General features: G+C 39.4%; 5 protein-coding genes across 13 annotated transcripts; 2 read left to right on the top strand and 3 right to left on the bottom strand.

The window, feature by feature from the left end:
• The first annotated feature begins 909 nt into the window (after positions 1-909).
• On the top strand, positions 910-3,799 carry LOC135582418 (zinc-finger homeodomain protein 4-like). Of its 5 annotated transcripts, none has more exons than XM_065082291.1 (2): positions 910-2,061; positions 2,225-3,259. In XM_065082291.1, the coding sequence occupies exon 2, from the start codon at positions 2,259-2,261 to the stop codon at positions 3,060-3,062; it is 804 nt and encodes a 267-aa protein (XP_064938363.1). In that variant the 5' UTR covers positions 910-2,061; positions 2,225-2,258; the 3' UTR covers positions 3,063-3,259. The 5 variants fall into 5 exon arrangements, with proteins under 5 accessions (XP_064938363.1, XP_064938365.1, XP_064938364.1 ...); XM_065082293.1 differs by having other exon boundaries at positions 911-1,471; XM_065082292.1 differs by having other exon boundaries at positions 911-1,471; positions 2,214-3,259.
• Positions 3,800-4,718: 919 nt separating this feature from the next.
• On the top strand, positions 4,719-6,132 carry LOC135594488 (acyltransferase GLAUCE-like). Its single transcript, XM_065084865.1, has one exon. The coding sequence runs from the start codon at positions 4,719-4,721 to the stop codon at positions 5,868-5,870; it is 1,152 nt and encodes a 383-aa protein (XP_064940937.1). The 3' UTR covers positions 5,871-6,132.
• A 1,620-nt stretch (positions 6,133-7,752) lies between these two features.
• On the bottom strand, positions 7,753-9,002 carry LOC135592677 (glucuronoxylan 4-O-methyltransferase 3-like). The gene has a single exon (XM_065082288.1). It carries the CDS (start codon positions 8,806-8,808, stop codon positions 7,966-7,968), a length of 843 nt encoding a protein of 280 aa, XP_064938360.1. The 5' UTR covers positions 8,809-9,002; the 3' UTR covers positions 7,753-7,965.
• A 1,188-nt stretch (positions 9,003-10,190) lies between these two features.
• On the bottom strand, positions 10,191-16,833 carry LOC103997525 (probable serine/threonine-protein kinase At1g54610). Its single transcript, XM_009418769.3, has 8 exons — positions 16,273-16,833; positions 15,081-15,365; positions 14,685-15,002; positions 13,257-13,484; positions 12,658-12,758; positions 12,398-12,497; positions 10,968-11,384; positions 10,191-10,495 (listed from the first exon to the last, which is right to left on the bottom strand). Exons 1-8 carry the CDS (start codon positions 16,717-16,719, stop codon positions 10,340-10,342), a joined length of 2,052 nt encoding a protein of 683 aa, XP_009417044.3. The 5' UTR covers positions 16,720-16,833; the 3' UTR covers positions 10,191-10,339.
• Positions 16,834-18,217: 1,384 nt separating this feature from the next.
• Positions 18,218-27,420, bottom strand: LOC135582410 (uncharacterized). Of its 5 annotated transcripts, XM_065082283.1 has the most exons (10): positions 27,183-27,399; positions 27,009-27,091; positions 26,825-26,912; positions 26,315-26,395; positions 23,917-23,950; positions 20,489-21,845; positions 20,307-20,400; positions 19,925-20,162; positions 18,680-18,799; positions 18,219-18,568 (listed from the first exon to the last, which is right to left on the bottom strand). In XM_065082283.1, the coding sequence occupies exons 3-8, from the start codon at positions 26,902-26,904 to the stop codon at positions 20,126-20,128; spliced, it is 1,683 nt and encodes a 560-aa protein (XP_064938355.1). In that variant the 5' UTR covers positions 26,905-26,912; positions 27,009-27,091; positions 27,183-27,399; the 3' UTR covers positions 18,219-18,568; positions 18,680-18,799; positions 19,925-20,125. The 5 variants fall into 5 exon arrangements, with proteins under 5 accessions (XP_064938358.1, XP_064938355.1, XP_064938354.1 ...); XM_065082286.1 differs by lacking the exon at positions 26,825-26,912 and having other exon boundaries at positions 18,218-18,799; positions 20,489-21,628; positions 21,727-21,845; positions 27,183-27,420; XM_065082282.1 differs by having other exon boundaries at positions 18,219-18,799.
• Between the last annotated feature and the right edge of the window lie 175 nt (positions 27,421-27,595).

The following is a 27,595-nucleotide window of genomic DNA, read 5'->3' as shown; positions in this document are numbered from 1 at the left end:
ATAAAAAAGTGCCTTGTGATGGAGAATATTGCTCAGCATCTGGGAGATATTTGGTCATGGAAAAGCTAAAGAATATAGAGTCTCAGGGACCATGTTATGTACCTTCTGTTTTCCCTTTTGTCCTGAGAAAAATTGAGAAGGTAAAGAGGATAGCAAAAGATTCATATTAAGTGTTTTAGTGGAGACCTTAATTCTGACAAGGAATGATTTCTTTGGAAAGAACTCCATGCTTACAGGGAATGATCAAAAAGAAAAGGCAGGACCCAGCAACCAGTTTAAGCCTAAATCTAGTAATCCACCAAAATAGTGCAACTAATCATAGGATGTTTGAACAAAGAGATGAATTGGATCAATTATCTCCATGCTGATTACAATATAGTGACCAAAAGAAGAGAACTCCTTAGAAACTAAGATTGTCTCTCCTGTGTCATATTTGAAGCCACTATCCATCTGTTAGTGAGTTTAATATATATTGGGACATTTTCAGAAGTCTTTATCATGTAAACAGGGCAGATTAATTATATAATTTTGTCCTGACAGCATAAGTTTAATGTCTAATGGTGCCTTAAATTATCTAAAAGATGAGAAAAATGGTGAGCAGAGTAAACTGTGATCATTTAACCCTCAGCTAAATATCAAAGTTGGATGTCTGAATTCCTTGTGATATGATCATCTTCATCATAATATTAACCATGGGTGGTTAAATGATCATATCCCAAGGAAATCAGACATTCAACTTTGATATTAATAACCATGGGTGGATGAACATCTCCTCTGATGAGGAATGGACTGTTACCTCCACCATGTAGGCATTTTGGCCATAAAGCTTGCTACATGCTTCTGTCATCTTATTTTTCACTAAGGACATTTTGGTAGCTAGCTTTCTTTATGTTCCTCAAGTTCATAATGTGGGGACTCCTTCTGTTCCTCCCCCTCTCTCTCTTTCTCTCTCTCCCCCCTCCTCTGACACTGCAGTCCTCAATTTCTCTGTTTCCATCTATGTGGTAAGCTTGATACCTGATAGTGCAAACAAAGCAAACACCCCACACCTTATTATTGTTTGGTCACCACCCCCTAAAACTTTCTCAGTTTTCCAGTGTCCTGAAAATTTCTGCTTCTCTTTCTATATTGTTCCAAGCTTTGTGATCCCTCAATACTTTTGCTAGTCCCTTTTTTAGCTTCTCACAACCACAACCCTTCAGCCAAATCACATCAATTCCTTTCTCTCTCACTTCTTTTCCTTTGCTCTCCTATTGGCTTTATTTCTCTTCTTCTTCTTCTTCCACCTAAGCTCCTCCTAATGCCCTCTTCTTGCCATGGAAACCACAATGGAGGATATGCTGAATCTTCTTATGGAGTAAACCAACAAGAGTTTTCTGGAATAAACTCCATGCCTACTCCCTTCCTTACTTCCAAGCCTTGAAAAGAAAGGATCACTTCTGCTTTACCCCTGCAGCCTAGAGAGAGGAAGGTGGGTTTTGTTCTGTCCTAGGTTCTCAAGCATTCTGCATTGCTGCATGGCTCCAACCATCATGGAGCATCTCTACCTGTTTGTTTTCTTCGGTTGTACTTATGAGACAATGAAGTGGTGGTCATCTGAATGCTAGTAGGAAATCTCTAGGCACTGTTGTGATTCTTGTTGTTTTCCTCATGGGTGGGAAAGTCTAGTCTCCCACAACCAACAAGAGATTACTTGGCTATCATCTTTCATGCTTCAGGATTTTAAATTTGTTAGAAAGAAAGGTCAGCATTGGTCTTCAGATTACAATGACTACATGGTCTTTTTTGCAATTCCATCATCATCTATCTTGTTCTTCCTCTTATGAATTATTGTCCAAATCAATCTGTTAATCTCACCTTCATCTAGTTCTTTTTTCTGTTTTCTAGTCACATATTTACTCTGGAGATAGAGCCAAGCATCTCTTCCAATTTTAGGATCCCATTCTTCACTCTTGGGTCTTCAAGGTTGGAACAAGAGAGAGAGAGAGAGAGAGAGAGTGTGTGAGGTTTACCTGGATAAGGTTCTCTAGAACTCAGAGCTTCTCAGTTTTCTGCCAAAGGGTAAGTGGGTTCATCATTTAGACTCCCAAGCATTTCAGACCAAAAGCCTTTGCTCAAAGTATATGGATCCTTGAGTGTCTAGTTTTAATTTTACTTGTCCTTTCTTATTCTTCTTTTTTTCTTGTCACTGACCTTTTCCTTCTGGTGTTGAGGTCAAAAAAAGGACCTCAAAAATAGAGAGCACAAAGTTTAAGAGAATGGATCTTTCTGGTCAAGAAGGAGAGATCCCAATCCCAATAACCAGTGTATATGTTGGTGGTCATGCCCATGGCAGCATCCATGACAGCCCTCCCATCCACCACCCCTCCAATGGCCCTCCTCCTCCTCCCCTATCCACTGCCACCACAGAGGACCACCACCACAACACCACCAACTCCTACAGCACCAAGAAAGGGGTGGTAGTAAGGTACAGGGAGTGCCTCAAGAACCATGCAGCTTCCATCGGTGGGAATGCCACTGATGGGTGCGGTGAATTCATGCCCAGTGGCGAGGAGGGAACTCTGGAGGCCTTGAAGTGCTCTGCCTGCAGCTGCCACAGGAACTTCCACAGGAAAGAGACAGAAGGAGAGCCCTGCTGCGACTGGTTCTACCCCCTCAGGGGGAGGAAGGTGATGGGCCACAAGGGCCTCCTCATCTCAGGATCAGATGCATTTGGTTACAGCCCTGCATGCAATAGCCTCATTCCAAGGGCCACACCTCACAACATGATCATGCCTCTTGGTGTCATGCAGACCTCTGAGTCTGATGAGATGGAAGGGGTGGGTGCAATGATGGCAAGGCCTGTCGTGGTGAAGAAGAGGTTCAGGACCAAGTTCACCCCAGAGCAGAAGGAGAAGATGCTGAGCTTTGCTGAGAAGGTGGGGTGGAGGCTGCAGAAACAGGAGGAGAGTGTGGTCCAGCAGTTCTGCCAGGAGATTGGGGTGAAGAGGAGGGTCCTCAAGGTGTGGATGCACAACAACAAGCATCACTTGGCAAAGAAGAACTCTCTCCAGCTTGAATGACCACTGAAATCCTCTTGCATCATCATGCCAAATGCTCATCTTACAAGTTGAGTTTTAGTGGTAGCATGTCATAACTATTTTCTTGTATCACTTTCTGAGATTTTCTCTTCATTTTCCACACTGTCATAATCATGAGTTTACCAAGCTTTAGTGTTAATTATATTAATGTTTAGGCATTATGGATTGTTGCATTTCAATCAGCTGGTGAAGAAGACAACCCTCGATTACTGTTTAGGCATTATGGCTGAACATGAGTCTCGATAGCTTAGATCATGATCAGCACAGGTCATAATATGGTGTTTGTGATTTGAAACAGTGAAGGAGATATAAACTAGAGATCCATCTACCAAGAACACAGATTAATTGCGAGGAATGGACAGGAAGCTCTAGAGCTAGCTAGCTCTGCAAGGAAGATGGAGAACTCTCTGACAGATCCATGCTTCTTCTGAGCTCCTACCATGGCCGAAAGCACTCGACTCACTGAGTCTAGCAATTATTTGTGGTTCAAGTTGCATAGAAAGGCAAGCATTACATTCTCATCCAAGCGCGGTCACCTTGGATTGACCATAAAGCCTATGAATCACCATTGTTGTTTGAATTGATGACCTCCAGAAGACATGGTTGCCTCCATGAAGTCAGTACTGTGTAGTGTCATAACTACACTCTTCCATCTTCTGTGATTGAGATTCTGCAAGGCCACAGCACTAACTAAATCAATCACATGAATTTAACTTAGAGCCACCCTCCTGAAATGAATGCCTGTTAGATCTCATGGACAAAGGTTTGTGCACTGCAATGCAGAGTTTGGGGGAGGATCAATGCACGCATTAGAGTCTCCAGGAATAGAAGCTGCAAAGGTAAGGCCTGATTCATAAGTTTCACTGCCCTTTGGCTCTGTTTAGGTACTGCAAACCTAAACAGCAGGAGCCAACATAGATGGCAAGCTCATTCAATGGCATTCATGACAAAGGGTCTCCAGGTTTGGTAGGAGCATCACTGCTCGTTCGGACTGCAGTACCACAGCTTTGACCCTGACTTCAGATCCATGTACAACTCCACAATGAATGATCAGCCCCCGTCTGTTCTTCTGCAGCCAAGACACTATGAACTTGAATCTCAAGGGATGCGCAAAATTCTCCAAGAAATTTGGTGAATCATTGTTCTCATACTGTCATCAAATGTACAAAGCAGATTTAGGCTGATGCTCTGATATCTTTCAGGTTTGCAACCGAGCAAACAACTCTCGAGCTCTGCTTAGGAGTTCAGATACAAGTCCTCAACTATACACCTTCCCACCATCTTCTTCTTCCTATTGCTCTCTCACATATTCAACATTTTTTATGCCACAAAACATGCGATCATGCATCCATCAAGTTCTTGGATCTCTCTCTCTCTCTCTCTCTCTCTCTCTCTCTCTCTCTCTCTCCTCCAACCACATAGGCGCATGCTCTTTGCTGACTTCGTTTTCATGCCGGCATCTGAGGATGCATGAACCATGAATGGGTAGCCAATGTGACGATTGTTAATGCTACTCGGCCAACGAGGAGATTGCACTGAAGCCATCATGCTTTTCTTGTTGATTTCAAGGGCTATATTTTCTCGTCTCACTTCCTCTGTTAAAAGCATTAAAGGTCTCCCCGTACTCTGCCTCGATCAATGGCTTCTCTACCCATGCAGATTGCAACTCCTTTGACGGACGAGGATGTCGAGAAAGGAGAAGCATCCGTCCTGGTTTCTCCGAGAAATCCAACACCTATGAAGACAATCTACCTATCCGACATCGACCAGACCGCAGCTTTTCCTGTAGAGACCATCTTCTTCTACGAGATGCCACCTGACGATACAGCAGCAGTCACGTCCGATGTCCTCTTGATCCCCTACTACTTCATGGCCGGGAGACTCAACTTCAACCTGGAAACCAAGAGGCTGGAGCTACTCTGCAACAATGCCGGGGCCTTGTTCGTTGGTGCAACATCGAGACGTAGGCTAGAGGAGCTCGGCAGCCTCTCTGCACCCAACCCTTCGTTCCAGCATCTCATCTTTAGAACCGATGGATTTAATGGCCTCCATGAGACCCCCATCTTCACCGTTCAGGTCAGTTCATCCTCCTCTCATCGGGATGGCTGCGTATGTATAGACCTTGACTTCCGATTTCCATTGAAGGTGACTGTATTCAGATGCGGAGGTTTCTCGATCGGCATAATGACGAACCACAGCGTACTCGACGGGAAATCAGCAGCCGAAATGTTTGAGAATCTTGCTGCCATTTGCAGGGGTGATGGCCTGAAGACTCTCGAGCTTCATGTGGATAGATCATGCATCAGGGCAAGATATCCACCTCAGATACTCTTCCACCACACGGAGTACACGAAGCGGAGGGATGACACCTGCTTCACCTCCCCCGAGCAGCCCTCTCCATCCACCGCTCTGTTACAGGTCTCCAAGAACCACGACTACAGGGTGCTGTCTCTCGCCCCTGACATGATCGATGGCCTCAAGCGAAAGGCCATGACCGAGTGCTACTCCAGCTTCGAGGCGGTGGTAGCTCACCTGTGGAGAGCGAGAACGAAGGCGGTGTTCGACGACCCGCTGGAGATCTCCTCCGTGCTGTTCGCGGTGGACCTCAGGAGCAAGATGTCACTGCCGCTGCCTCGTGGGTTCACCGGCAACGCGGTGATCACAGCCTCGGCGAGCGCCGGGGCGGCGGAGCTAGGCGAGCGGCCGTTCTGCTTCGCGGTGAAGAGGGTGAGGGAGGCCATCGGAAGGGTGACGGATGAGTACGTGAGGTCGGCTGTGGACTGGCTGTAGGTGAACAGAGGGGTGCCGTCGGTGCTCGAGAGGAACTTCTTCGTGTCGGCTTGGTGGAAGCTGCCATTCCATGAGCTGGACTTCGGGTGGGGGAAGCCTGTCTACGGCGGCCCGGTGGGTGAGCGGCATGCATGAGTTCGTGCTGCTGCTTGCTGATGGCAGCAAGGAGGGGAAGGGGAGTGGCATCAACGTTTGGGCGGCGTTGGAGAAGGAGGAGATGAAGAGATTCGCGCGCAATGTGTTTGAACTATAAGAATGCCACTCCACCTATGGATCAAACTTGTTGCAAATAAAGCCGTTCATTTGTTTATGGACTCCCTCTTTCAATCCTTTCACAGCATCATAATCCTTATACTTAAAAAAAATTATATTAGAATCTTTATAATTCTAAAAATAAAATAAATAATTTTATTTATTCTAACATCATTAGATGCATCGATGAAAATTACAATATATGACAATATATGTTAGATCCACGTGAAAATAATGAACAAATATATATTTTTAATATCTCTTCTGTTTCTAACGATTTTATCTAAAAAAGTTAATTTTTATATCCCACTTGTTAGAAATTAAAGAAATATTGAAATTATCTTTTTGTCTATCACTTTCGTATCGATTCAACACGTGGTGTATGTTTTCTATCAATGCAGTTGTTATAGCAAATGAGATTATTTGTTTCACTTTCATAATTTTTTTTTTTTTACCAACAACACCCTCATATTTTTTTTATATAAAGATTTTTTTATTTAAATGAAAATAACTTGATCTATTAAAAAAAATCCTTAATTTTGATAATTAATTATCATATATTTTAAAAATAAAAAATTATTATTTTAAATATATTTTTAAAATTTTATGATATTTAATTATCAAAATTAAGGATTTTTTTAATAACTTATATGCTCAAGTCATTTTAGAAAAAAAATATATAAGGGTATTTTCATTCGAATAAATAAAAAGAGCACCCCAAATAAAAACAAATGTCCCGTTTACGTTATCAGATAAATATTCTTTCTCATCACATCAATTTCTATGATTATCGATTACAAAATTAATAAATGAAATAAATCAGTCGATGATAATGTTGCCATCGGGAAAGGAACATTTGTGTTTTTTGGCTACAAACATGACGGATTTTGTTTTGGCTGCTACTAATGAACTGGTAGTTGGTGACCTGTTAATCTGCATACGCTCATGATCCTTGTTTCCGGTAGTTGAGCTTTGACTGCTAATGGAGGAATGCTAGTTGAGGAGAGAGTGATGATTTCAAGATTTGCAAGTAGATCACTCACCGTAAGCCATCATCCATGGCTTCTAATCGGTCATAGTGATTGTCGCGGCTCTGATACCATTTGTCAAGTTCATGGAGTTGCTTCTTCTTTCATGTTTCTTATTACATGTCCACCAAAAGAAATCTGAAGCTCCAACAACATCTACAACTGCTTCTTGAGTTGTTGAGCATCCCTAGATTTTGCTTGTGGGTACGTGGTGGAGGAGAGAGCATTGATTTTATTGCTTATTGTATTCTAAGAACATTTTCAAGATCATTTACAAAAGCATTAATTCACCCCCTCCTCTCTTAGTGTTTATTTCGATCCTAAGATCATTTTCTTGGCTTCATGGTTCCCTCTCGGGGGGGGGGGGGGGGGGGGTGGATCGTCCGAGCATAATGGTCTATCTCACAGTTGCATGGTCGTGTCCCGATAATGGGATCGTCTCCTGACCACTGACGATCCTGAATGATAGGCCAGTACTAGGGGTTACCCTGCTTAGCACAAAGATGACTCAACTGTTTGCAATCCATCATCTCAGTTGTAAGCCCTGTAGAAACATTAAAAGATAATCCATCAATGTGAAGAGAAACAGAGCAAGCAACCACTTCATCAATGATTGATTTTATCAGAAACACTATCGGAGAATACGAACGATACATAGATCGATCTACGTTCAACGAGTACAGCAGAATTATTAGGTCCATAAAGATCACAACTAATAAAGTCAAAAAATAACTCAAAAGTGTTCCCAAAAGATGACAACGAATAATAATAGTATGACCACCTTTTAACTACTGCTGACACTTTTCTCAACCGCCTTATGAAGGACAGAATGAGATCTCTGGATTAGCTCTGTGGCTGGGGATGGTGAAGTGCCTTATCCTTCCCTCCTCTTCTTTCAAGTAACCCTGACACAGGAAGGTCTTTGAGAACTTATCCTCCACCGCTCTATCCACATCATGCACGAAAACATCGGTATCCCCCTCCCTCCTCCTCCCTCGAGCTGCCATGCCCGCCGTGTAGATTGCGCCCATCCTCCCCGGCGCCTGTGGGAAGTAGCCGGTGGGTGCATCCACCATGATCAAGTCCCAGTCCACCTCATAGAACACATCCGGCAACTTGGTCAGTGCCAACGGGCACCTGGAAAACTTGGTGTCTTCCAACACCATGCAGCCTGTCGACTTCCCTGACTCCAACAGCTCGTCGGCCTGGCTCACCTTGGTGTCATAACTCACGTGGTACGCCTCCAACGTCGGGAACTTCTGTGTGACACTCTCGATCCATTTCTTGTCTTCTTCGAGGAAGACGGTGCGCCCGCCGTGGTTCAGTGCGCTCCACATGAGGCTGTCATGGCCGAGGCCGAAGACAAGGAAGTTGCAGGGAGACTTCCGCTCCAAAACTTTATCTGTGACGGAGATCTCTCGCAGGGTTTGCTGGGGAGTGATGTTTGAGGTGGCGTAGTGGATGATGGTTTCTCCAAGCGAGGGTGGGATCTTTGTGCATGCAGGTGCTCGAGTTGCTGCCGATGCTTCCACTGAGGTGGTCTCTGGAGTTGGTGAGGATGAGTAACCAGACGCGAGCATGTAAAGGAGAAGAAATGCAAGCAAGAACCCAAGAAGAAGCAGCTTTGGGTTGATGGTGTTCGGACCCTTGGCCTTCATGGTGCTGGCAAATGGAGAGAGTGTGGCAACGAGACTTGGTCCTGCATCAAGTTATATTGAGAGTGAGATGGTGGCTTGTGAGAAAGAAGAAAAACAAATTGGCTGCCTTTGTGAATGCTGATCCTTAAAGAAGCAGCAAAAGAAATGAGGGGGGCTGATACAGATGGGTGACCAACCCCCCCTGTGGGTTGGTGCACACTTGCTGAAGAAACAAACATAGAAGTGGAATCATAATTGAAGCAGTATAGTCATTTTGACTTTACACCATTCTACAACAACTCATCTTTTTGCTCATTTAAGTCATTGCTTGAGTCTTAAGCTGTAGTAAGAATGGATGAGACTTCAAGCAAGGAATGGCTTAAGTAGTTTTTGACTAGAAATGTTCGAAATAGTCTCCTAATTATTCCTATTTTTTGAACTAAGAAGAACATGGTGGAAGGTACCATGGCCAACATGATTCTTATGTGAATCATGGTGGCCTATCCTGTTGGTACATTTGGGAAGTAAATACATCATAAAGAAAAGAAAATAGTAAAAGTGCAGCTATGAGAAGTTGCTGTTGTGGGACTACTCAATTTATTGCAGCTAAATCAGTAAGTCCTTGTTCTCAATTTCTAATCCAACATGTATTTCTACTTATGCAACAGATACACGTGATTGCTCGAGCACCAGATACTTAATTGAACAATATGAAATGATTGTAAAATGAAACATCAAATAAGAGTAGAGATTAACCTAAGCAACAGAGTAAAGGATGAAATACCTGAAACATTAACAGTACTGACGAAGCTCGAATAAAGTTGGAAACCGTCTTGGAATATAGTGGAAACCAAGCTTAATTCCTGCTGCTACAGAACAGATATTCTCTTGATGCAAGCTTGCTCTTCAGCCAAAAAACCTTCAGCTCCATGTGTTAAGAATTGTGTGACGATAGTAAAAGATTTGAAACGAGAAGATCTTGTGCCGGATGGATGTCAGTGATCTCACCAGAAAATACATAAAAAGATGACAAGGAAACCTTCTAAGTAGCTTTTATCAGAAAAATTTACAGAGCAACTCTATCTTCATATACAGTGAATCTTGAGAGGATGATTTACATATAATTTTCCATTCAAGGGAGGCCAACTTTCCTTTTCAGATTTCAAGAAACCCGGCAGTGAGGATCATGTGCACACATCACCGAATTAGCAACATAGCTCTTGACATCCTTGAACTATTCAAGATGACGTTTGGCAAAACGAACCAAGAGGTTCCAGAAAGATTATATGACAGGTAGTTAGAGATTTAGTCTGCAAGCAACGTGGAAACACTTCCAACTGCAAACAGTAACCAGCTCTGCACCGCCAAAAGCTTCTTCGATGTTGCACTACTGACCAAATTAATGACCCAAATGTTTTTTGTCGCATCTAATGATTCACAAAATTATGTTTGTACTACTCCTTGAGCATGTTACCTCCCTTTATATTCATTCATACGATGTATACATGACTCAAAACCATCTTTTGCCATGGGAGGACACTAGTCATCCTTCTTAAAAAATTTTCTTGGTCTTGACTTTATCAAGGCGTGCTTTGCGGACTACCTGTTGGATCTGCCGCTCATGTTCTTTGAGCATATCTTCGACATTTCCTCCTGTGGGCATCAATAGTCCAGAATAGTGGATTTTTTTGTTCCTAGGACCATAACCCTGAAATTTGTAAAAGCGTGCAAGCACTTAGTGATATAACTCAACTTAGCAGCAGAAAATTCTATTATTGCTATCTTTAAAGCTTTAAGCCCTAACATGCTCATTGGTGGAGTACACTAAGAAAAATCTCAAGCAGAGATGTGGTTACATAAATTTGTCAAATAAAAAAAATCAAAAGAAGTGCCAATATATATAGAAACATATTAATATAACCCCAATCATGTTTTAGAAACTGTTGTAATTGCATGTATCTTCTATTCGGTCAAGTATTTAAACATGTGGTTCAAAGGCTTTCACATTTCTATTGCCTCCTATAGTATTATCCCTAGGCTTGCACAGGATGATGTGACTTGATTCACAAAATTCACTATGAAAGCATGCTGAAGTTTAGTGCCACATGCAACTACTTTAACAACTATGAATGGTGCAATTCTTGTTCAGGTGTCACAGAAGAACATATGAATATGAATACCTTGCTCGCTGTTCTGTCATCTTTCTTATGGGTGGAGGCAGGTCTGTCAAGTATATGCTTGTCAGATGGCTCAGCCACATCAAGCCGATTGTATCTTGAGCTTGCAGTGCTTCTTGCTGCCACTGAACCTGGGAAGAAGGCAGCTCCTGATAAAGGCATATAAGATCTCTGTGCCTGCAACCGAGGGCCATTTGCCACTCCCATGGAACTATATGAACGTCCAGGAACCTGGGGCTCTTCCTGATTCTCTTCCTTGGTCAAGGAGGATCCAAATCCACCAGCGTGCATTCCTGGATGATAAAAGCCATTTTGTGCTGTTCCCACAGGAGGGTCAATTGAAAACCCAGACCCACTTTCATCATATTGTGCATTGTATTTCTCACTGCTGGTTTTGGGATTTGCCTGTGGTTTTCTCTTCTGTAACAGCAGTAATGGATAAATTAAACCAATAGGATAAATAGAAGAGCTGAGTTAATTGACACAAGAATTACATTCTCTATAGGGATCCATGGTTTAATCAATGCATTTCTGCATAAGCACATGTACTCCATTATGTTACGTTGAGCACACTCAAGTATTGCATTACATTGGAAAGAACACATTCTCAAAAACTCTAATCGGAAGCTTTTTTTGTCTAGTAAACACTGATTTGATAAGAACTTATCCAACTTTTATTTACTGTAAAGCAGAGTATGCCGATATGCTTTTGGTTAATTGTTTCCAGATGTTTCTCCAATACATATTTTCTTGGCATTGCCATGAAAATTTTGGATAGATCAGTATGTTGGTCTCTGCCAGACTTTGCCAAGGACTATAACCCTACTCTATGCTTGAATGATGCAGGGTTACTATGTAGACATAACTCTGGAGTAACTGAGTAGACACAATTCAAAGATGTTTCTTAGTCTAAAAGAACACAAAAAGGTAGATGCATATTTGGTTTTCACCATACTAAAGAGCATTTGCAACAAAAAGATAAAGCTAGAGAGAAACTTGAAATGATGATGTATGCCATCACGATCATTCTTAAACAGTTATGCTTGGTTGTTCCTATATCATATATTCATGAAGTTACCGGCCAATGAGAAAGTAGAAAACAGTTTGTCACATGATTACAATGGGATAATTGATTACTATGAGCAGAGTTGGCTTTCTACCTATAACAAATAATACATTTCTAACCTTCAAAATCACCAAGGATATGGTGCTCTCTTGCTTTTTTGCATAGTTTGTGAGCAGCTGCAAACGTTAGATTATACGTTCTTTTAGACTATGTTCTTTTAGTTTGTGAGCAGCTTCAAAATCATCAAAGGTTTCTGTTAAATGTCACATACAGATGCTCTCTTGCTTTTTTGCATAGTTTGTGAGCAGCTTCAAACGAGAGATTATACGTTCTAATAAAAGCATTGACAAAAGTGCATGAAATCTACCTGTTGCTTGACATTTGCGTCGGGCATTGGCTTTGTTTTAATTTCTCGTCTTCCTGGTCTTGCAGACTCTGACCTTTTTTTGGTAGCTTCTGCTCTTTGCCTGTAAAAGGCCATAAAGCAGAAAATGAATGATGTCATTATCCAGTGGAACAACATAGTCCAACAAATATCCTGTATGTATCTTCCACAAGTAGCTTTATCCTTTGAGGAGAATGAGGCAATACGTAAAATGTTTCATGTCAGATTTTAAATCAAAATACCTTCTAATTTCCTCATCCCGAAGTTTAGCATCATACTCCTTGCTTGGTGGATATTTAGGCAAACTTGAAGGGTTGCAGGCAAATGGTTTGGTTTTAAAGAACTGAAAAGTAGTAGAGTTTAGTGGTCACTAGATCATCAAATAGCATATTAGAAGCATATTTAACTGAAAATAAGAAGTAACTGGTAGCTGTAACACATTTTGCATGTGTATGGAAAAGACTCCAATGACGATCTTCAGAGAGTTCATTAATATTTGGATACTTCAAAGAGAACGACTTTGTAGGCAAAGGAAATAGTGTAAATATACTGGACAAATTATACTCTACTCAATCAATTTGTAATACAGATTGAGAAAATAAGAAAATTAACAGCAGCATATGAGATACTGGTAGTACTAGATGTATGATGAACAATTATTATCTCTCAATTTATCTAAAAGAAGAAAAAGAACTGTCTCGGATCCTATTATAACATTTATCAGAAGACAAATTCTTCATTAAATAACAGAAGCAGCACAAGTTTGATCCCGGAAATGTCCCAACAAGAGTTAAAGATAACACCTTATGTGAAATGTCATAGCAGTGAAATCAAAACTTACTGCACTTGAAAGGGCTGAAGCTGCAGTTCCACGGTTTGCTGGTTCGACGGCAAGAAGGGAATCTAACAGAGTTAAAGCCACTGAAGGAAAATCTTCAAATGTCTCTGCAACACAGCGCCTATATTGGTGCTGAGGTTTAAAAATGGTTGCATGAGGCAATTTTGATTTTTTCCAGTATTCATCTGATGGTGATCCACAGAGCTTAAAAATCTTGTGTAGTTGTTCCACCTAGACAGAGGTTTTTATATCCATACGTCAGATAAGAAATCAAGTTATTAAAGTTAGCAACTGTCAAGATTATGTACCAATTTGAGAACCATAACAAGAATAGAAGAATCCCAGAAAATAGATAATTTGATTTGTAAATAACAAACATGAATTTTAGGAATCCAGATCTAACTTATTAAAAAAATTTAAACAGGAAATTTCCTAAATCTTTAAACCCATTCTTAAGAGAAATGATGTTTCTGTCACTTGAGATAATTATGTATCCAAATGCGTGATTTCAACCAGATAATTGTTAAAGACATTCTACCAGTCAGTACAAACCAATATTAAGCAATCCCATCATGGTAACCACTCGGTATACTTATCACCTGGCATACTTACCACACTGTGTTTACCAGAATAAGATTACCAATGAACAATCTTACCAAACAGTAAGCTTACCATTCCATAAAGGGCTTGGACCTCCTTTCTTTCCCTCTTCTCAAACCTTATCTTTCTGATTTCTTCCTCCCTTTGCACCACAACTCTGTCAACCTCGCCAACCCTCTTTCATCGATGCTGTTCTCCCATCCTCATGCCACCACCATTTCCAGTCTGCTCTCCCACCCTCCACCACCACTTCTTCCATTCTGCTCCCCCATCCTCTGCAACCAGTCCTTTATCAAGGTGTGTAGTGCTCGGTTAGTGTGTGTGTTGGTCTGTAGAGTGTATGGTATGATCATGCCAGTTCAGTTGCCAATAGACATCAGTTTGGACCAAGATCTTAATCACTATTTCCGATATAAAGTTTCCAGTGCAAAGTGGTCCTCTAGAATGGTTGAGGCAGCAAATATCTTTAAGAAAATAAAAGGAGCAAAGAAAAGATTATGATATCAGCAACAATGGCATTGAAGGTGTAGCCCATTCGTGACATCTATATATTTCCAAATTGTTGAACTTCAGAAAGTCTTAGTCTTTTTTTTGCATCAAAATGGCAATTTACCTGTGATCATGTATTACATGGACAATTATGCAAAACATGGAATGTTAATTTCAACTTTCAGTAAAATATTTTTAGTGGCTGGTCCATAAATGATCTGTTTGAAGTGGATCGTCACACCAAATGGAAACCTTCCACATTCACATTATTAGAATTTAGAAGTCATTTGGTTCATTTCCCTGAACCAGATCTATTTGAGTACTTGAGCGGATCAGTTATACCTCAGTTCTTCCAGGCATGATGGGCTTCCCTGCAAGCAACTCTGCAAGTATGCAACCAGAACTCCACAAATCAACAGCAACACCATACTCTGTAGCACCAAGTAAAAGCTCAGGAGGCCGATACCACAATGTTACCACTCGGCTTGTCAATGGCTGTTTCTGATAAGGATTGAAAAGTGTTGCTAGGCCAAAATCTGCTATCTTAAGAATGCCATTGTTGTCAATCAAAAGGTTTGAGCCCTTAATATCCCGATGCAGAATCCCTCGACTATGGCAGTGGGCAAGCCCTTCAAGTAGCTGCTGCATATAACACTTCACCTGAAATCCATATGAACATGGTCAAATATATCGATTTTTCAGAAAATCTACATGAAATTGACAATGTATAAGAGAAACCTGCGGTTCGGTAAACTTGGGACCAGGCCTTGCAGCAAGTCCAGCGAGATCATGCTCCATGTACTCGAAAACAAGATACAAGTTGCATGACATTCGTGATGTAACTATACCTTCAAGCTTTATAACATTTGGGTGATCAAGCCGACGCAAAATATGAATTTCTCTAGCCATAAAGCGGACACTTTCAGGATCCATATTAACAAATCGCACTTTCTTAAGTGCAACAATTTTACCACTTTCAAGATCACGGGCTCTATACACATTACTATAGGTCCCTTGTCCAATCTGCAAATGTGATATATTTAGCAAAGATGGAAAACTGGTGGATATATCAAAGGACCAAATAAAATCTTATCTCAGAGAATTTAGCAAGCCTGAAATTAATACTGTAAAAACATATATTTGCCATTAATTGAGGATAAAAGTATAAAACAATTAGATATGAACAATCATTTTGACTATCTTGTTGATCATGATGCATATACGCCTTTATTTCCAAGCGAAATAACTAGTAAAACAGTTACATCAACAATCAATAACATCGATGTGTAAACCATGGACATCAATGATTTCATTCCATGAAGTGTTAAAAATTGAAGTTACATAACATTTGCATCCTGATCTTCATTCTGTGCTCATTTGTTGAAGTGGCTTGATAGTAGGCATGGCTGAAGCAAAAGAGGATTATAGTAAGAACTAAGAAAATCATAAACCATATTTATCTTAGTTTCATCAGGTGCTAGACTGCCTATATGGGCCTATTATTTAGGGAAGGTCGAATTCTTCATTCGGCTGGCAGAGTGTAATCTGCTCGTCTTTATCATGAAAACGACAATCTTTTGGCATTAGAAACCAGTCCTTGGATGGTCTACATAAAAAGGACCAGATGTAGAAAAGAAAGTGGTTACGATATCAAACAACTTTTAGTTAATGGATCTCAGTTTCTCATTATTCCCCCTGCAACAACTAAGCAAGTTGGAACCATCCTTTACTGCACTTGCATATTAGTACTATTGTGATGCTATTAGGTGACCAAATAGATCTTTTTAGTTGTATCATACTCTAATTGTAAGCAAGGCACGTAAACATGACTCTGTCAGATTACAAAGCAGCGATAAATCCAACAGACAATGAAGCAGAAAAAAATTAAAACATCAATAACTGAAGAAAATGAAGGCAAGTATTTTCCAACCTTATCTAGTTTCTCAAAGGAACTAGCTTTCCGAGGTATCCACCCATCTATCGCTTCTGCAGCAACAGCAGTTAGCCAAGAAGGCCAGCCTGCAGCAACATGTTCTCCGGAGAACCCATTTGGCACATCAACAATTTCTAAGCTGCCTTCCACCTCATTTGGCACACCCACAGCTTCAGAACTATCTCTATTTGCCCCAGCATTAAGGGTAACCCGTCTCTGGAGCCCGCCACCTGCAACGGTCTTCCCACGTTCACCAACCAGTGGAGGCAGGGAATTGGTCACCGCATTATCTTGTGTCGCAACCATAGGGTTTCCGTTACTAGCGACATCGACTCTAGCTGCCACAACCACCCCTTTCTTCGAGAGTGTGAGGAACCGCTTCAAGGACTTTATTCGGTGGGTCTCGCCATCCCGGCTGATACCTTTGGAGCAGATGCAGCCCATAAGAACCACTAAAGCACGCACTCTTCGTTTCTTATTGCTGAACCAGTTGATTGATGGCGTAAGTGCATCACCCAAAAATCGACGTTGCAGCCTTGTATTAGGCTCCGATTTCAATCTTCACTTCCAATGCCTTCCAATATTAACTTGCATTCAACCTGATGATGTCCCAAATTTTCAAAAGCTACGAAAGGAATCCAATCTTTTCTCTAGAATTCACAACGAGATCCAATCCACAGTATCCTCCTCGACAGCATTCAACTTGTATCCAAACAATCGACGAACCCGAATATGGCCGGAGAAGGAAACTTAAAGGGCCGACTGATTCCAAGAACAAGATTTGGAACAAAAGGTGCCACCACTCCAGGGTAAACCAAGAACCAGACTGTTAGATTAAAACAAGAATCTGGAAGCGGAACCTCCACCTCGAAACGGAAAGAAAGAAAACGAAGGAAATTCGAACAAAAAAACGTTATTTTTCCTTCGAGAGGCGCAAGAAAGAATTGGGATCAAAAGATCGAGAACAGAATCTGAAGCGCGGAGGGTTTTGCGGAGACCGGTACCCTAAAATCCCGCAGAGCCAATGCAATTTTCCCCCACTTTTCCCCTTCTTTTCATCCGAAAAAGCTCTTCCGGACGCCGCCGAAATGTGAGAGCGCACGACGATCCCGTGCGGTGAGTAGTTCTTTCCGACCCGATCCATGACTTGCTCGGCTCGATTACTCGTTCGGTGATTGGAAGATTAGACGACGCAGCTCACCGCGGCGAAGACGGTTGGGGAGGGCAAAGTCGTTTCGGTTTCGAAACGGTGGGCCCGTCTCTGGTTACGTGCGCGCCAATTGCGGCCGTGACCCGGATCCTGGGCCGTCCGGTTCACGATAACGGTCGAGTAGGAGAACCGGTTTGCGACTTTGAATGTGCTGGGGGCACATCTTACCGGTGCCAATGGGATCTGATATATCGTCGTAAATATAACTTTATATAGAATTATGATAAGATCACATTTAGTTTCATATAGATTAGCGAGTCAATGTATTTTTTATTCGATGCTTTTTAGGGCATAAAATCGTACTAAATCTCATCAATGATTCATTAAAAAATTCATTCTTTAAATCTTTAGAAGCACATACTTTGTTATATATGCTGATGTTCTTAGCATGGCTGCATTCTTCTCTTTTATTTTTATAATATTACAGTGTCTGCCATACTGAATCGTACCACCCGGTACGGACGGTATATACCGATCCGACAGACCAACGGTACACGGATCGCCCGGTACCGATCTGCACTGTAGCACTGCATTGTACTGTACCGCTCGGTACACCTGGGTATACCGCTCGATACACCGTACCGTATCAGTACCGAGCCCGGATCGAAATACCGATACGATACAATATTACGAACCTTGTATAATAAGAGATTTAAATATCCCTGCAAAAGTACATCTTTGATGATAAATAAAGAGTTGATAGCGTTTTAATAAACAAGCATCAAATGATAAAAAAAGATTTTTATAATCTACCGAATTGGTATCTCAATACTGTTATCAATCCACACCATTTGGTATAAACTGAAAAAAAATAATAAATATTGATTAATATTGTATCATGTTAATAACAAAAATAGCATTAGAATTAGAATCTGCAGCTCTTGGGATGTAAACATGACAAAAGAAATTGCACGCAGATGCGGAGAAGTGCCTTTGGGATTCTTCAAATGTCATCCGTCACATCCAGACTCTGTAGAACGGTTGGCGAAGTCCAGAAGAGACCTGCTAAGATTTGCTCTGCGATCAGTGCATGCATGCGTTGCATTGTTTGCATCCCGCAGCAACTATATTTTCTTGACAAGTCTGCAGTATTAAAAACAGATCTAAGATGACCATCATATTCCATGACAAAGTTATGTAAGCACATGATTAGATGGGATTGGAGAAGAAAATTATCCTTTGAATCCCTCAGACCTATTAGTCCTTCTATAAAGATCAATTTGTGCTTCGCAGCAGATGGAATAAAGCAGGATTATGAGTGTCATTACAAATAGGGAATTAACAATTAGTCCCTTGAGTTTAGAGGTCGAGACCCTGTCAAGATAGAACCATTCATCCAAGTATCAATGTATCTAAAATTATAATTCAACTTAGACTTTAACAAGTAGAAGTAGGCAACAGCAAAAGAACAATAGAAAATATATGGAAGATTAAATCCGAATAGAGGTGACAATCACAAGTGTCAGTTTTTCTTCTATACATTCTGGACAGCAAAAGAATGGGCAAGAATACATTTAAGCATCACAATGAAACAAAATGTTATTCTGGGTTTGTTTCTTTTACATTTCAATATTCCTTCACTTTTGTATGCTACATGTTCCAGCCTAATTTGTGTTAAAGATCTTTTACTGTGTACTGTTGTATATCACATGAAATTGTTTTTGAAGAACAGAAAAATAAAAGATTTAATCTGAATTGATGATACCAGAGGATCTGTCACTTCACGATGAGCATGACGATATATTTAAGAGAATTTTACAAACTTTATAAACAAAACAGTATCATGAAATAACTTCTTATTATTTTCTTTAGTTGTTTTGAAACTTATGACTATGTACTGCTTACCTAACCTTATTAGTCTACATAGCCTAAGAGATCATATGTTTGATCATTTATGTTCATTGTTGATCCACAAGTGTTTTGCTCTCTTCATCACTCTGGCCATCGGCCAAAGTAACACTGTTTTTCACTTCTACTAATCTTATATGACAATATGGCTAAATCAATCAGCTGGTTGACCCGACAGGTAATCAAATCCAACACTTAAACTTTGACTCGATAATTAATGATATAAGCAATACATTTTTCTCTCTCAAGGGAGGGTTATATGAACAAGGTCTCATTGGATATGGCTAGTGTACTTCCTAATAACCCCACTAATTTTCCTCCTTTCCAATTCCATCCTTTTTTTTTCTCAACCTTCTTTTCTACTATGAGACCAAGGATTTGGGTTCTTCATCCCAGCATCTGGTATATGCTATCTAAAATGTCAAATGTAAATTTTATCTTCTCACACATTCATTTCTTATAGATAAACTTCTGAAGGCATAAATTATATGAACATTTAATGTAATGTTTAAAGAAAAATTCAAAACAACAAAAGCACAAACAGTACATAAACCTACTGAACTTTATAGATAGATAGAGAAATGAGTATACCAAGAGAGAGTGAGATTCAAGTCACCAGTGCATTAACTGGTTAAGAAAAATTATAGCTTCTCCAGTTGGGAATTTTTTATTTGAGTCAAAAATTTGGACTCCTAGGGGTGCATGATGTCATTGACTCCAGATGATCTCTGGTGTCTGCCAGCCACGATGCTCCTTTTATAAACTTGAATCACCTTGGGAAAGAAATCTATATCAGCTCTCCATCAAATTCTTCACTCTTCTAATACAACTGCAGCATTAGCAAGATACAAAATAAGAAGCTAAAAATTCAGTTCCTCCCAAGCCAACTTAATCAGCATATGCAGAAATCAGAAATTCATTTGTGCCTTAATATTTAGATTGTGCATTATTTTGCTTAAGGTGAAGGTGTTACCTCTTTGTCAAAGAAGGTACTAGCTCCTCAACAGTTTGAACAAAAATACGAGACCTTGTCTGCTCCTTCGAAGTTTTCAAAATATCCATGCCACCTGGTATGTTTATTGGACAACCAATGGCAGCTTCATTCAGTACAAATGCCTTACAAGAAGGAAACTGTCTTATGATAAACTTCCATACCTTGCAAATCTGCAGAAGCTAATGATCCACCATTCAAGTAAATTCTTGTTGACATATCTGCATCTAGGCCTTCTGTTTTTATTAATTTATCTAGCATAGAACCAATAAGTTTATAAGCAACCAATGCTGTCTCATCACAGATTTCTTGGACCGACTTTCTTCCCATGCTTCCTGTGTTTTGGGAAGTCCTTTCAGGAGTAAGCTTTTCTGACTCCTCAATACAAGGTTTCTCTATATCAATATCATTATCATGCTCAACTTCAGGCATCTTTGTGTTATTACCACTAATTTTATCGGCAGTCCCAGTGAGTAAAAAAGAGTTGCTACTAGTGGTGAATGATGTGGAGACGCCTCGTCCTGAATCCCCATTGGCTTCTGCTTCATAATTAGAGCAAGAACTATACATCTGCCCATTTTCATTGTCACCAAGACTCATAAAATAGTCAGTTCCAACAATACTAAAAGAATTAATGTTCTTGTCATCACCAAACCCCTTGAAACATTGTCTTGCATCATCACTCCGTCCTGAAAAAACCCTTGATGTAATTTGTTTAAGCTGACGGCTTGTGATCATTACGGCTTCAACCTCCTCTTCTATTGTCTCTTTAGAGAACACAAGAGTCTGACTTTGCATCTTCCTGTTTATAAAATCAATAGTTTTCAATGCTTCCTGTGTGATACTTGTTTCACTGCATTCGAACAAATATTCTATCAAGTATTTCCTTAGTGCATTCCTGAAACATTTTATAGGAACTTCAACTTTTGGATCCAGTAAAGTGTGCAAAGCTTTAAGCTCATCGTGTTTAACCTTCGGAAGCAACCAAAGGGCATTTATGATATCATTGTGCAAGCCAACTGTCTCTGGTGGAAAGGGGTACAGCTCTGATGTTAGCATATCAATATGTCTGGATCTATGCTTGTAAGATAAATAAATAATGGACAATGCTTTAACTAATGGCTCTGGCAATGCATCCCCATCCTTGAGATTTGACAGCAATTTATTGAACCTTTTCTTCACCCGTTCAATAATCAAATCCCTCTTTCCAGTACACCGGGCAGGTGGAAATTGAGGGACCAGTGATACACCTCGAAGTTTTCTGCTTGTTGCAGCAAGCTCCTGATAGGACATTTCATCCAGCTCTACCAACATATTGGAAACAGATGAAAGACAAAGACTAGAGATATGAGTGTTATGCAAAGACGGTGTCAACTGTTTCAATGGGAGACCATTATTGCACCTATTTTCCCCGTCATTTGTTTGAAAAAGTTGCAAGTAGTCCTGAACCACATGGTGGCTTTCACAACTACAACATGCAAAACTTCTTTCAACAGTAATCCTGACTGATTTACTGGTAACCTGGTAAATAAGTCATTTTAAGCAAACAGAAATTGGCAATGAATAATCATAGTAACGCCGAATGACTAGCTTGGTGATTGTCTAAAAGAATGACAGGAAATCAATGTTTTGCTGTCAAAGATCAATATACTAAAGGAAGTTTGATATTTTTCAAAATCATAAACTTTTGAAAGATATTAGAATAACTTCATGCAGGGAGAATTTGGTATTCTAAATGCATTCATTATACATGCAATTAATACTAAATCAGCCAAGCCACTACATAATTACTGCCAAAAGTCATTAATTAATACCATGGAGAGCAAAATCCACCATATTATCTACATTCTTGAAAAGAAACCTAGATAGCTGATGTGTTAAAACTTTTCATGTACTGCATTTATGCACAACCACAAAGCATAATTCAAGGGCCTCAGTAGTTTCTAGTGGCATTCCTTTATTCCCAAATAAATGATTAGTTTCATTATCTGCAATGTAATTATTCTTTTTGGGTACTATTACAAGTTTTAAAAACACCACCAATGTTGACGCCAAATTCAAATGAAAAAGATGGAGGATTGTGTTAGGCCACTAATAACCAACATAAAACCGTGTCAAAAACTTATGAGCCTAGATCATAGCTCAATGGTAGGATTAGTATTAGCTCAACCCAAATTACACAATGAATGATTTAAGTTTGTAAGGAGGACTAAAAGACTGCTTTCTGCTAAATAGTAGAGTTGAACTTGTCTGGTCAAGTCTTGGGCTCCAGATGACGATTCACTCTTATGTATAGGCAGTAATGACAGGCTTCCTTTTACAATGGATAAAGAAATAAGAGAAACATGTTAAATGAAAACCACTACAGAAAATATTAAGTTCCTAGTCGTCTGGCAGGTCTTAGAAAATAAGACGAGCTGGCTACTTCCTCACTAAGCAGTTGTTGCATCAATGGAAAAAATACCATGTGGCTGTGCTCAAGAACACTTTGAAGAAGTTATGCCTAATAAATAAACAGATCAGCAAGATAATGCATAATTTTGCAACAAGCCTCTGTTGTGAACTATTTGAGGTCAATTATATGGATCGTTTCCAACCAATTAGTTTTGCGGCTTTTGCCAACGGACAATCCTCCAATAACTAAAGATCCATTATATCTTAACCAATTATTTTTATTTCTTGTTTTTTTTTCAAATTCTCCATTATCGTTTAAATACACACATCTTTCCTTATACTGCAGTTAAAATCTTGTTTCAACTCTCAAAATGTCTAAACTACCTTAAAATTTGGCTCACTGTGAACATAGACCCTCCCTAAATTCTGCACTGCCTGCAGCGTCAAACATTGTGCTGCTCTTCTTTTTCATGCTAACCAATTCCAATAATCGTATGTACTCCATTTACTAAAGCAATACACTTCAACATACTCATCTCCACCAAATATTAAAATGTATTCCATCTCATTTACTAAAGCAATACACCTCAGCATACTCATCTCCACCACAAGTTCAAACTTTGCAGCCTTCAAGCCAATCCGAAGATGGCACCTAAGGGATTGATGGAAGTAGGCACTGAAAAGAGTTCATGGTAAGGCAAAAAAGAAAAACCTGTAGCCCTTCTGTCTGATAGGATGTTGGTGGTAGTTAAATGCATACACTAAAAATTACCCCTAAATAAACACGTGTAATATTTTTAGAAAATTTTCCTTTCCTCTCTAGTCATCTAGCATAATTTGTTCCAGCAAATCATGTCAATTGACATGATATTAGTGGTCTAATATGATGCGACACTAGCACGTCATGTCAGCTTAACCAATTCTGACCAATCCAAATTGCAAAATCCCTAGCCGACACTGAACATGATCCCAATCCTGCAAGTTCTTAGATCTAATATCAACTGCCTAGCAATGGAACAAATTGTCCTTCCTTTTACAGAAAATAAGCTTGATCCTGTTAGCTCCAGATAATAATTCCCATTTGTATGTGCAAGTGCTACTCAGACTTGTGGTATCATGACTGACTTGAAGTATTAAGAAATTTTCATACTCTAGTATTAAGGTTATAACATATCAACTGATTAACATAGAAACTTACTTCATCATTCCGAACATATGACTCTAGTAAGTACCTGCACCAACAGCAGCAAATGACCATTAGTTTTGATAACCCATGCAATAATCATGGCAAAATATACAAAACTAAGTAAACATATATTGCAAGTTGAAATGATCAAGATATCCATATTCATGTAGATGAAAACTTATGTGGGAATAAAAAATACAGTAGAAAGATTATTCTCTGCATGCATGTAGCTTTTAGCAAAAGAGCTCTTAGATAGGAGAAAGCTAGAGGTAAACAAAAAGATGCTGAAGTGCAATAGCACAAATATTGTGGCAAGATGTAACAGCAGAGGGTATTCATGATGAATAGCCAACTACCAAAAATTATTGTAGGTGCTATAAATCTAAAGCAGATCACTGGTACCGTAGTCTATTGTCAAACAAATCAAGCGATTTACTACATCAAATATTGAAAGAACAAATTTTCACATAGATAATAGAACTAAGCATGTATGTTTCATGTGAAGTGGTAATAATATATAATATCAAAATATAACCAGATATCCATTACTTATATAATGTCAAAATTGCAGAAATGATATGATCATCCATCATCCACAATATGATAGTAAAAGCAAGGCCAGGGATGTAAATCAAAGCAAGAATAAATATTTGGATTAAGAAACTATTCCATTTAAACTGGTTCAAATTGAATTGATTAACTTAGATCTAGAAATTTAATAAGAGTTAATTGCATTGGTTGGTTAAAAAGCTTGTTAATAGGGTGCTATAAGCCCATTGTAGAGTGGCCAGAATAGTAGCCACCTATTATGATGGATGCCTAACAATGGTTTCACTGCACCTGCAATCTATAATTCACCCTTGCAAATAGCCATGGTGGTCTTCATTGTTGCTGCCACCTGCTATGACTACTTTTTAAGACCCAAGGACTGTTGTGTTGATTGGCATGTTGCAAAATATCTTGCGACAAAGAAAAATACTGCTGCGTGTTATGTGAACCCATTCAAAGGTGTCCACATATTGCTAGGACAAGTTATGGTTTGTGTTAGGAGCATACTTGTGTCTGGGATATTGGAGTCCACAAAGTTAATGTTTTTAGGTAGACACAATTCTGATGTGCCCATAAACATGTGTACAAAGAGTGTTGTTTTTGTCATATGGTGTCACAATAGGCCAGTTACTGTTTTGTGATAGGATTTTATCCAATTATTGGCTGAAAAAATGGCATGGAAGGAATAAACTGTCAATTTCAATGCTCAGGAATCCCCAAGTGGCACATGGGAGAATATACTTCCCAAGTAGCACCTAGGAAGTGAGCACTATGGTCAAAGGATCGATAAGGTTTGATTTCCTACAAGGATGCAACTCCTGTAGGACAAACTTCAAAGAATTAATCTTTCTCCTATACGAGAGTTATCTTCTATGGACACACACCAAGTAAGCTGATGTTATGTCGAAAAATTATATAACCATGTCAATACAATTTGGATCTGCATACTCCATCTACAAGTTGTTATTGTACATTCATAATGAATATAACATAATTTTCTTGTACATTCATAATAAATATAACATAATCTACCAATGTATCATTTGACCTAGTTTCCAATGGTTTCTAGAAGATATCATCTGCTATAAGTTTCAAAGCATGATCAACGACGAGATTGGAAGTTTGGAAAAGAATATGGATAAAGAAGGATTGAGCCAAATTAAAATCCAAAAGTTAAAAAAATAAAACAGCATAAAAATTAGCTATACCCTTTATTTTCACTGTATCAAGGAGGAGAGTTTTATAAATAATATATTTAAAATATATTGAATGATATTCTACAATATAAAGGATGATACGAATGGAATAAAAGATGAAAAATGATCACAAAAATAAATATATGTGAAGTTATGAACAAGGAACAAAGAATGACATAAAGAACAAGGATAAAAATAAAAATTCAATAAAAATATAAAACAAAAGATTTAAAAAAATTGTAAAGTATAATCCATCCATACATGGTCATTTAGCTATTAACTCTTAGCTCCCATAGTACACTTGAAGAATAAATCTAGATCACCAAATTGTTTGTTGGAACATTTTAGGACAATTATCTGAAAGAGCTTGCCACAAACAAATCACTGGAAAAGGAAAGGATATGATAATAGTCCTCCTATAAAAGAACATTTGCTTAATCTAGCAAGTTTTCAGTTATAAATTGATAATTGATTAAACATGGACACCTCGATTAAAGAGATCCGAGGATTAAAAGTCTCGTTATTAGCAGTTTATTGCATTATTAGCTTACTTCTTTGCAATTTATGCAATTGGAGCAGTATTTAATTGTTTTGTATCATAATAAAAGATAGAATGTTAAAAAAAATGGGATAATCCTGTGGGCAATCATAATTAATGCACTTACAAGTCTGACAAAAATTTGGGTCTTTTAAACTTCTTTTGGCTCCCCTCAGATGTAGAAGCTAACAGTGATCCCATCAAAAATCTGCACAAAGTGTTGTGTCAGTAATAATAAGGAAAAATATCACACTTCAGGTTTTCACAAATCATGTGCACCTTTCATTTAGAAAAGATAAAAACATGTACTTCCTAAGATAAATAAGGTTAGCTACCGACACTCGTTAATAAACATTGCTTCATCAAGTGAATCAGATAGTATGATGAGGATCCTGCGCTTGCCGTAGTACCTCAAATCCAAACTTACTCTTAGACTACTCATATTGGGCATAATTTTATGTCCTTGGTACAACACTAAAAGAAATAATAACATATTAATTTGTTCAACATATATCCTTCATACTACCTTGTTTAAGTATAACCAAACAACATAATTCTAGTTAGTTAGAAATTTGGAAATTCAAAGGCCAACTAGTTCCTTTTTCTCTATTGTTTCCGTGAAGGTATTATGGCCAACCTCCTTTTCTTTGTGATCAGCTCTTCTTTGTTCCACATAAGAGACCATAACCTTTTCCCATCTTCAAAAGAAATATCCATCTTCAAATCTAGCGGAGAAAGTGACAGCCATACGAAAAAAATCAAAATATAAAATATAAATTACAAGGAAAAAAGGAAAATAAAACATTATAAAGGATATGCACCTTCTTCCTCTCTTTGTTCTTCTTGCGTCACCCACCGCCTGACGTAGCCAATGTCCAACGCTTAAACCCTAAAAGACAGAAATCTGAGAAACCATAAACAACCATTAGCAAACGAGACGAGAGACGGAAGGAAAGGGAGGAGACGGGAGGAGAAGCGATTAGTGAGAAGAGTACCGGCGAGAGGAGGCGACTTGTGCTGCGACAAAGGTGCCTTGCGGTAGCGGCCGAGAGGAGGTGGATCCCCGGCGATGTTGGCAGCGGCAGCAAAGAAAAAGCTAGGGCTCGTTCGTCGCTCGGTCACTTGGCCTTCGCACGCGGCCTCCGCTTCTCTCTTTCATTCTTCTTCTCTCTTATATCAACGCATTGAGTCGACCGATTGTCCTGAGTCGGATCGCGAGTCAACCTGAGTTCATTCTATTTACGTTTCGAGGCCGGGTCAACTCGCAAGACTTAATCCGGACCCTAAGATCGCACGATCCTACGGTCTGGATCGCGAGTTTGATAACCTTGTTCCTGACAAAAACTTATTCTGATCACGTGTATGACACGTGACAATAGCTAGCTTTTATCTCGCTATCTCCTGCTCA

Source organism: Musa acuminata, chromosome BXJ1-9 (assembly GCF_036884655.1).
Source record: "Musa acuminata AAA Group cultivar baxijiao chromosome BXJ1-9, Cavendish_Baxijiao_AAA, whole genome shotgun sequence".
NCBI lineage: Eukaryota > Viridiplantae > Streptophyta > Magnoliopsida > Zingiberales > Musaceae > Musa > Musa acuminata.
The sequence above is the reverse complement of the archived record's forward strand: the minus strand, read 5'-3'. Positions and strand labels throughout refer to the sequence as shown.

Bases quoted from the DNA above. Each gene is read 5' to 3' on its own strand.
- LOC135582418 (XM_065082289.1), top strand. From the start codon at position 2,259: ATGGATCTTTCTGGTCAAGAAGGAGAGATCCCAATCCCAATAACCAGT.
- LOC135594488 (XM_065084865.1), top strand. From the start codon at position 4,719: ATGGCTTCTCTACCCATGCAGATTGCAACTCCTTTGACGGACGAGGAT.
- LOC135592677 (XM_065082288.1), bottom strand. From the start codon at position 8,808: ATGAAGGCCAAGGGTCCGAACACCATCAACCCAAAGCTGCTTCTTCTT.
- LOC103997525 (XM_009418769.3), bottom strand. From the start codon at position 16,719: ATGGGCTGCATCTGCTCCAAAGGTATCAGCCGGGATGGCGAGACCCAC. The intron at 15,366-16,272 runs GTTGGAAAATAC...TCACATTTGCAG, and splicing joins CCTTTGAGAAACTAGATAAG to ATTGGACAAGGGACCTATAG. The intron at 10,496-10,967 runs GTATTCATATTC...TACAAATTTCAG, and splicing joins ATGACAGAACAGCGAGCAAG to GGTTATGGTCCTAGGAACAA.
- LOC135582410 (XM_065082282.1), bottom strand. From the start codon at position 26,904: ATGGATATTTCTTTTGAAGATGGGAAAAGGTTATGGTCTCTTATGTGG. The intron at 26,396-26,824 runs GTTGGCCATAAT...CACTTTGTGCAG, and splicing joins CTGATCACAAAGAAAAGGAG to ATTTTTGATGGGATCACTGT. The intron at 20,401-20,488 runs GTATGGAAGTTT...TAAACATACCAG, and splicing joins AGCTTCTGCAGATTTGCAAG to GTGGCATGGATATTTTGAAA.